This window comes from Caenorhabditis briggsae, assembly GCF_000004555.2.
Source record: "Caenorhabditis briggsae complete genome, chrIV, whole genome shotgun sequence".
NCBI lineage: Eukaryota > Metazoa > Nematoda > Chromadorea > Rhabditida > Rhabditidae > Caenorhabditis > Caenorhabditis briggsae.
The window spans coordinates 9,315,204-9,324,614 of NC_013487.2; the positions used below are offsets into that span (position 1 = coordinate 9,315,204).

Here is a 9,411-nt window from a genome sequence, read left to right on the forward strand (position 1 = left end):
GGATAGAATACGGGGAAATACGAAATAATGTGCTGTGGTTTTCTGAAAACGGGTCGCGTGCGGTCCGTATACGGTTCCTATTTCAACCGCGCGCGAACGCTGAGCGTCCGTAACGGATTGTTCGCGAATCACCTGTGAGTAATCAAATGAAAAAAACATTTCCAGATGAAATGTTTTTAAAAAATTGGAGAATCCATAAAACTGAAAAAAGACGTTTTCTTATATGTTTATCAGGAAAATCTAGTTTTTTCTAACTATGGTCCGGTTACTAACGGTTGTCTTTCATTTTTTTGTCACAAATGTTTCCTTATTCGCTGAAAGACGCAAGTAACAGCCAATTCACAAATTTACAGCCGTCGGTTGAGCGCTTTTCGGAAACCCGCCTTATCTATATACTGAAAACTTTAACAAATAGGTTCTGTACATAAAAATTCCGTTATAAGAAGAAAGATTTATTTAGCTAACTAGAACATGACTCAAAAATATTCATTTTTTGTGATCCAAGTGAACCTTCTCATTTCGTTCTGCTTCATGGCATGATACTTCCTGTCCGGTCCTTGGCCTTTTCCATTTTCCCTCTCTTTCTCCGTTTTTGCATATATTTTCTTGTATCCCTTCAAAAAAGTTGTAGTTGTATATGAATCCAATTATTTTACATGCCTTCCTCTTCTCCCGCGCGAGCTATCGAATCAAAACACACCCACTTCTTTTTTCCATTGGGATTTTCCTTCTCCTGGAGACCTATAAATTACCACGTCATCAAAGAGTGACTTCGGAGGAGAAAGGGAAAATGGCTTCCTGTGTCTAGATTTAAAAAGGTTCACAGAGCAAAATACGTTTTTGAGGAGGAATTTTTAGCTATATGTAATAACAACAGAATTCGTTAAGTATAGAGCAGAAGACAGAATACGATTATTCAGGCAGTCTTCGGTCAATTGGCAGTATGGACGGCGGTTTTTCTTTTGATCAGTTGTATCTATCGGTACATCTTATCACCATCACAACAAGAGTAAGATACATTGAAAAGAGATACCTGATCTGATTGTGTGAAATTTTCAGTGTATTTGAACAACTGGTACGTTATTTTGATAACAAGTTAGATGCGAACATCCCTCTCACTTTCCTTCTTGGTTTCTTTGTTTCGTTCGTCGTGGCTAGATGGGGATCAATTCTGAATGGAATCGGGTGGATTGATGAGTGAGTTTTTATAAAAATCCAGTTCTAGAAGACCCATATTTAATCACAGCGCATCTCTACTCTTTGCGACATACATCCGTGGAGCAGATGAAGAGACACGTGTCATCCGTCGTAATCTCGTTCGGTATCTAGTACTCTCACAAGCTTTGGTCCTTCGTGATATTTCAATGCAAGTTAGAAAACGATTTCCAACAATGGATACGTTAGCAGCATCTGGATTGATGACTCATGAGGAAATGGATATTCTCGATCACATCAAAGATCCTTACAGTAGATATTGGACATCAATTCAATGGAGTTTAAATTTAGTTTATGAGTGTCAAAAGAAGGGAAAAGTCGAGAGTTATTATCTGATGAATAAAATAGTGGACGAAATTGGAAAGTTCCGGCACGGTCTAGCATCTCTCCTTAAATACGACTGGGTGCCAGTGCCATTAGTGTATCCACAGGTTTGATTTTTCTTCTTATTTCTTCTAATTTGACTTTCTCGTTTCCAGGTTATTTTCTTAGCAGTGCGAATCTATTTCATGATATGCCTTATTGGAAGACAATTCATTGTAACTGGATCTAATCCATCCGGGGCGAGTTTCATTTCTTTTTCTGTATTCATCCATGAGTTTTCAGATTGATCTCTGGCTTCCGATCACAACGATGGTTCAATTTCTTGTTTATATGGGATGGATGAAAGTGGCTGAAGCCCTTCTGAATCCATTAGGAGAAGATGATGATGATTTGGAATGTAACTATATAATCGACAAGAATCTCATCGTGAGTTCATTCACTGAAAGTACAGAACATTGATATTTAGTTCGGGTTTTGCATGACGACGCTTAGTAGAATGAATATTAATTGTAGCTGAACGGGTAGAAGTAGAAAATGATTGAATTTGTTAGCGTCGTGCTGATGATTCACTTTTTTGGTACCGTAAACCTTGTGATAGAAGGGACCCGACAAGTTTGAACTTAATTATAGTTTGAACTTAATTATCCCATCAGAGATATCAAAAATATGTCAATTGATAAAATTTTTGTAATATTATGGTAAACATTTTATCTGTTTATCACTTTTTGATATCTTCAACAGGGTTCAAAATTGACAGTGTGTTTTTAGATCTGAAGAAGAGAATTTTTGATCACTGTTTTTTTTTTCGATCATCAGCACTTCACTATTTTTTCTTAGTTGTCTGACACAAATTTTCCATCCAACAATTTCTTTTTTCCATTATCGTAACTTCATCGTATTTTCGTTTTCCCTTTGTTTTAGACCGGTTTGTCGATTGTGGACACCATGTGGAAGCACGATGATGTGAGTTTTGTGGCTGTGCATGAAGAGTTTTTCAAGCCTTTTTGTCAGTCGTTTAAATGTTTTCACGAGGATTACAGACGGGTTACTCTATGGTTGAGGAGCATATGGCGAAAACTCCTGCTCAGAAGAAAGATGAATTTTGGGGAATTGATAAGATTGCTCCATTGTATTCGATGGAATCAGCGGAAAGATCTGTGCATCCGTTGGTTGGAAGTGCAAGTAAAATTAAGTGAGTTTTATAAATTTCTGAATCTTTGCTGGTGTAATTGTGAATTATTACAGTCTGGTCAAAAATAAGAAAGAAATTGTGATGACACCTCATAAGAACAAACTGAGCGAGTTGGATCCTACTGAACAGGTAAGAAAATGCTTAAAAATGGGAATTGGGGTGTTGTAAAATTAAAATAGCATTTGTCTACTTTTCAAAATAGGGTTCCGAGTGTTTTAATTAGCCTTAAAATTTGAGAGGATACAAAACAAAATTAGTTTTCTGTTTTTGCTGAAAACAAATTTTTCATGATACTTGAGCGAAAAGTTTTTTAAACTACTGTAAACACTCTAATAGAGTATCATCCAAACTTTCAAATTTGATCCCATATATCTCGTTCCCTGCAAAAGATATAAAATAATTAAATTAGAGGGTTTGCAGTTGAAGCACCGGAGGCTCAGATGGTAGTTTGATAAATTGAATGAGTAAAAAATGTATAGGCCATTAAGATATTCAAAAACATTTTTTGACCATTTTCAGGAGTCTGGAGCTGTTAAGTTTCCTATCACTTTTAAGACTTTGGAGAGTGTGAAACAGATCTAGATTGAACACTCGTCAACTTTGAGATCAATTATCTCGGTTCCTGTAAAAGATATCAAAACTTTTTCAACTAATAAAATATTGGTAATATTATGCTGAAAAATGTATTAGTTGACAAAAGTTTGGTATTCATCACAGGAATCGAGACAATAGAGCTCAAATTTGAAGATTTTGGTTCACTTATTTTAGAGGAACTTATTTTAGAAAACTATATTTTGTCCAAATCTTCGTCACCAGAAATTGTTTTTTCAGAAAACGTATCTTCGTCGTGTGAATGTCTCCGATCACAACGCGAAACATGCGAAACAACGCGGACTGGAAAGAGCCAACTCCCCTGATAAATGTTTGAGTAAAATGAGATCTAGATCAAAGTGAGTTCCATTCTTTCTTCTTGATTCTAAATATAATAGAAACTGATCACTCGATTATTCAATATCTAACCAAATCGATCGATTTAGATCCGAATTACAATATATTCAATTCTATGAAAAGTAAGTGCAAGCATGCTTGTTGTTCGTTTTTCCTTACATTTTTTGTGATCTGCGAATTTTGAAGTTTTGTACTCATTAGGTATGTTAGAAGGTTTCTTCAAACCAAACAAAATATGATAAAAATTTATAAAAATTAAATTTTTTCAATTTTCAGCGGGAAGTTCAGAACATCTGCGAATGGATCACAAAACGGAGTTGATCTATGGACAAGAGCTGGTGAGTCGTAGGATCATTTCCCCCAGAGTAAATAATTGAGGACGTGGCAAACTTTTAGACTGTAAAAAAACCAAGATATCCTTTCATAATTTGCACGCTTCCATCTGATTTTTGCCGCGGCGTCCATCCTCTATGTCTTCTTAACATATGATTCTACCCACTTCTTTTGCAATCAAATCCCAGATTCCCTTGATGATTCTTCACACCATTCGTGCTCTCATTCAGGTTCCATTATCTGAAACATTACACTTCTGAATATTTCTAAGTATTTGTTCTTTATTGGTGAGTAGTGCGTTTCATCTCTATCCTCCTTCTCTCCTATCTGTGTGATATATTTCTTCTCCAAGTTGGCCGTAATCACTATTATGCTAGTACGAAAAATCGGAACAGTGGAAGAGAAACTCCGGAGGTCAGGACCGTAGGCCACAACGATAACTACAGTAACTTGAAATATATTTATTTTCTGTATTCATTTTCTCGATGCGTTTTCAGTCAATTTACTTTGGCGATTTTCTTTCGAAAAAAAAACGAAGAAATGAACATGGAACATAAACATTTTTAGGTTACGGTAGTTGTCGTTGTGGGACCTTCGGCCATGGCCTTTGGCTTTTCTCTTCCACAGCTCCGAATTTTCGGGGCCAGAATAATAGTTTCCCTTTGCTCTACTGCATCCACGTGGCTTCTCTCTTCCTCTTTTTCTAATCCTACCTACTTTCACCATGTTCTTCTATTCCTAAAAGCATGAACCGAGTGAAGTCATTCGAAGATTTCAGACAAACCATCGAACTATAACTTTTTCAGGAGACATCGAAATGAATGTCGCCATATCGAATCCCAATCAAGTTCATCCCCACTCGATAACAGTCTTCCCTCCTGATGAACCACAAACGACATCTAGACATTGAAAGATTCTAGTTGTTTGTTTCTCATTCGTCCCATTGAATCTGTATATTACAATGAGATCAATTTCTATATAATTCCGCTGATCCTGTGATAATTGTTTCAGTTGCTCCGGTTATTCATGCCTGTTTCCATTCAACCGGAAAGTCTAAACGTGTTTTCCAACTGTATTTCTTTTTCAATATTTTTATACAATGAAGTGTCTTGATCTTAAACTGCGCCCATATATGCAGTATATTGCCAAGGAGTTGGCTGAATTTATGAAGAACACAGGAAAGCCTGATAAATATTGCTATTCTGTAAAACCAATAATAACATTAAAAATCCTAGAAGAAGAAAAAAGAAACCGATGGGATGGAACAAGAAGGATAACAATAAAAACACTTTGGCATTTATCACTTTATCGTTTTGGGAAAGGATGGGGCGGGATGAAGAGCTTAGACGATTGTATAAGTTGGCTAGAAAATATGAGGACCCAAGGAATTTCGAAATGGGAGTGAAAAGAGAAAATCACAACGGTACTAGAAAAAGAAAAAGACACAAGTCGATTATTGTAGATTAACCCATATACGGCGGTTGTTTCGAGCAAAAAAAATAAGAGAAGGAAAAAAACGAATATTGCAACAAAATACGGGGAAAAGGAAAAGAAATGGGTGACTGAGGAGGGTGTGTGTGTGTGCGGGGGGAAATGAGAGAGAAATGGATATGTCACACGGATGAACTGACTGAATGGAACGGAAATAAAATACAATAAATTGACTAGTTGCCACTAATCTCTCTTTTTAGATGTTGCAAAAATTCAACGTATGAGTGTGTTGATTCTGATCGATCGTCAACCAGTCTCCTGACGAATACATCTCGAAGTGGGGAGTGTTCTCTGAAAAAATGTTCTTAGATTCACATATATTTTCTGAATAACTTACTTTATCGTTATTATTGGACCAAGGTAAAAACGGAATTGAGTAACTTGCTTGAAAAATGCATGTACTCTTCTTGACAGATCATTGTCTCGCTCGAGCAGAGAATACTGAAATAGAGCAGATTTTACAATTAACCTCATCGGTGTAAGCGCCTACGTCATCAATGTCATTGTAAATTGATGTTCCGAAGACGTTGACCAAGAAACCAGGATCTGCTGATGCAGCCACATAGACGAATGCAATAGTTCCGGTAACCATAAGATAAACTCCACCTCGACTTATATGCTCGAATGAAAGAGGTAGCATTGGAGGAGTTTGATCTTCAGGCATTGTTGCAAGTTCGTTCAGGCGATAGAGACGAGGATAAATGTCGGCCAGGATTTGATCAAGAGGACTTGCCCGCATCATCAGCATAGCACCGGCTCGATCGTCAAGGCGAATACCGCGTCCAGAGGTGAAGGCCGGCTGAAAAAATATCTTGAAATGCGATAGTTAACCTTGTTTCAACTTACATGCTTAAGCATAGCGAGCACGTAGCTCGGGAAGAGACGGAGGTGCCCAGAACGGGGTACAAGCATCCCACTACCTCTTGACACAGCTTTTTGGTACGCGCCGACACTATCAATGACTGCATTCACAAGGGCTTCCCGTGAATCAGCAAGAGCATTTCCTGTCATCGACCGTTCCACACCGATCTTTGCCAAATAGGAAACAGTGGCTTTCAAGTCAAAATTATTGTACAGTTGAAGCAAATCACCAGTCGTCGGTAGGCACATCGTGTGTACTCGGATACGACGATCTCCTTTACTGGATGTATAAAGAAGGGCTGATTGGAAGCATACGTATTGTGGCAGCTTCTCTTCAATGGTAACCTGTGCAGCAAGAGCAGAATCAGGGTTGACATTGGCCAATGCTAATAGATCAGGCGATCGAACAAAGAAGTTTCCATAAAACCCAGTAAGTGCCAGTCCGCGAGATGTGCGGATGCGTAAGACAGCTTCGAATCCAAGTTTTCTAGTCAAGTATCTTGTGAGTGTCCGTTCGAATCGTTTCACTTGATGAACATCATTTCGAGAATTGTAGTTAGGAAAATGGTAAACACATCCTGTTGAGAACTTGGCGACTTCCGCTGTAAATGAATAAATGGAACTAGAAGTAAGACTGGTAATAAACTTACAGAGTGTAGCCAAATCCGCATATTGCGTATTGAACATGAAAAGATCAAGGCAAATTTGAAACCCGGTACATTCAAGAGAAAGTGCTTTGTAGAAATCAGTGGCTGGTCCCAAATTTTGTCCTCCTTCTGTTGATTCCTCTCTGCTCTTTAATGCACCCAATCCAAGATTTGGCAAGCTGACTTGGAATATGGATATTCTTCCTCCAATTTCTTGGATCATCGACTGTGCAATCTTCAACGCCGATCCGAGGCAGTTTCCATTCGAAGTTGGTGATATTTGCGAGTAGAATTCTGGTAGTTGTTTGATGAATTGACGAATCGTATCCTTGAACTTTTTCATTGGTACTAACAACGAAGTGACTGAAGGAACGAAGGCGTCATCAATGTCGTCAACAATCATTTCATTTGGATAACGTTTGTTGCTGGAGAACGAGAAGAAATGCAGGCACTGATCGACTGCAATGAAGCATACTTGAGCTCGATCATCTCCTGGCATTTGATCCAAATTGATCAGTAGTTGTTCAGCAAATGTATTCAAATATCCAGATTGAATTGCTGCGGCACTGATATCAATCACGAATACATAAACAGCAGGTTGCGGTGGGCGGAGCTTAAATGTCTTACGGTAACAATATGTGTGAGCGAGAAATGTTTACCATGTATTCTGATGGAGCAATGAATTCGACAGTAGCATTTTGAATTTCAGGTCTGTTACGAGGATCTCCGAATGCTTTCGTTACTGGATCCCAACAGAAGTCATCCGGCACTGAAAACTTGATATAAATATAATTTGCACAATGTAAGGTACATACGATCATTGTTCCGATTACAAAGATTACACTTCCAATGTCGGTGATCAGGCAGGTACACATACGGGTTGATGTATGTGCGGCAATATCGGCAGCGGACAATATTCGAGCATTGAATAATGTTGAGATTCTTTACGTCTCGGAAAGGATGTAAAGTGATGGCAAAAGGTAGTCGACTCTTTTTTAGAAGTTCCTCAGTTTGAGGAACCTGAACAAGAGTAGAACGAAATATACTGAAAACGGACAAGGTTTTGAGTGTTGAGGGTGGAAAAATTTACTTTGGATCAACATGGGCATTCGGTTCTGCTACTGATTGTGGTATCTGGACTGTTATGTCCTCAAATCCGAGCTGTTGAATATTTCTTTCAGCTATCAAATCGATTATATCGTTCCGGAAACCACCCATTTGCTGTTGTTGTTGCCCGTGAGCACCACCCAGTTTCTAAAGAAAAGTTTTCGAGCTCCTGATGTTAGGAAGAGCAAAAAAGCTTACCATTTGATCAAATTGTTGATTCATGTTCTGCATTTGCGGCTGATTGTACTGTTGAGGATAACCTGTTTGTGGTGGAGCAGGTGGAAAACCAGGCTGTGAAGCAGTCGATGGATAGCCTGTCTGTTGCGGATACGAGGCCGGTGGCTGTGGCCTAGGGGCCATTTGCTGCTGATAAGGAGCTGGCGCTAGTGCCGGAGACGCACTAGCCGCAGGGAACGGAGCTGGTCGGGCATTCGCAAATGCTGAAGATACTGGAGGCTGAGTGATCGTCGGAACGACAGGTGGCTGAATGAAAAGAAGTGGGATTTTCAAACAAAAAAAAGAAATCTACCTGAGCAACAGGCGGTTGACCGTTGAGAACAGGTTGGGTAGCAGATGAAAATGATGGTATCTGTTGTGGAAATCCTGTGGGGGCACCGGCAAAAGCTGACGGAACTGGAGGCGCATAACTTTTTGATTGGTTAACTTGGAAATTATTGGGTCCATTCGGAACTTGGGATGATGCTAATGGTTTCACCTAAATATTTATTTTATATTAACTAAATTCGTAACTCAAAAGAGAAAATATTACCGGTTCATTTGAAGTTGTTGCTGTAGGAAACGGAAAGGGATTCACTGCGAAGCTTGGACCGCTGAAAAAGGATCTTATAGATTCAACGAGCACTCTTAATTATACTTACATGTTATTCGGAGCAGCAGCCGATGGCTGGGCAAACTGATTGAACTGTTGGACATGTTGATATTGCTGATTTCGACCGTACGCCTGCGGAAATCCAACGTTTCCCGGCGCCGTTGGTATATTCGACATCCGTCGATAATTAGTGTAACCCGCTGAAAGTATGTATCGTAGTTGAACGGAAATTCACTCATCGTGGATGGCTGATAACGAGGTGACGAGGCGTGAAACTCACGCACAAAATTACAAAAACGACGCTGACGCGAATTAACGGAGAGAATTTTCAACCAAAATTGAAAAATTGCAGAAATCTACCTTTTTGAAACTCTGACCATCAAAACAACGAGTCATCCGCCAGAACTGAACTATTTGCTGAAATATAAAAAAAAAATCTCGGATGGAAAAATGAGAAATAGAGC

General features: G+C 38.9%; 2 protein-coding genes across 2 annotated transcripts in view; one reads left to right on the forward strand and one right to left on the reverse strand.

The window, feature by feature from the left end:
- Positions 1-4,922, forward strand: part of CBG03316 — a gene marked incomplete at both ends in the record, with an annotated part of 5,483 nt that extends 561 nt beyond the window's left edge. The window contains 11 exons of the mRNA XM_045235698.1: positions 921-1,009; positions 1,060-1,197; positions 1,247-1,646; positions 1,695-1,799; positions 1,822-1,965; positions 2,461-2,502; positions 2,580-2,731; positions 2,785-2,860; positions 3,563-3,681; positions 3,956-4,017; positions 4,819-4,922. Coding sequence (XP_045092360.1) covers positions 921-1,009; positions 1,060-1,197; positions 1,247-1,646; positions 1,695-1,799; positions 1,822-1,965; positions 2,461-2,502; positions 2,580-2,731; positions 2,785-2,860; positions 3,563-3,681; positions 3,956-4,017; positions 4,819-4,922 — 1,431 coding nt within the window. The remainder of the gene's footprint in view (positions 1-920; positions 1,010-1,059; positions 1,198-1,246; positions 1,647-1,694; positions 1,800-1,821; positions 1,966-2,460; positions 2,503-2,579; positions 2,732-2,784; positions 2,861-3,562; positions 3,682-3,955; positions 4,018-4,818) is intronic.
- A 754-nt stretch (positions 4,923-5,676) lies between these two features.
- The window catches only part of Cbr-sec-24.2, a gene marked incomplete at both ends in the record, with an annotated part of 4,813 nt that continues 1,078 nt past the window's right edge, over positions 5,677-9,411 (reverse strand). Inside the window, 11 exons of the mRNA XM_045235699.1 lie at positions 5,677-5,794; positions 5,841-5,944; positions 5,994-6,302; positions 6,350-7,624; positions 7,671-7,780; positions 7,827-8,056; positions 8,102-8,265; positions 8,317-8,601; positions 8,648-8,833; positions 8,888-8,948; positions 8,997-9,147. Of these exons, the coding sequence (XP_045092361.1) occupies positions 5,677-5,794; positions 5,841-5,944; positions 5,994-6,302; positions 6,350-7,624; positions 7,671-7,780; positions 7,827-8,056; positions 8,102-8,265; positions 8,317-8,601; positions 8,648-8,833; positions 8,888-8,948; positions 8,997-9,147 (2,993 nt within the window). The remainder of the gene's footprint in view (positions 5,795-5,840; positions 5,945-5,993; positions 6,303-6,349; positions 7,625-7,670; positions 7,781-7,826; positions 8,057-8,101; positions 8,266-8,316; positions 8,602-8,647; positions 8,834-8,887; positions 8,949-8,996; positions 9,148-9,411) is intronic.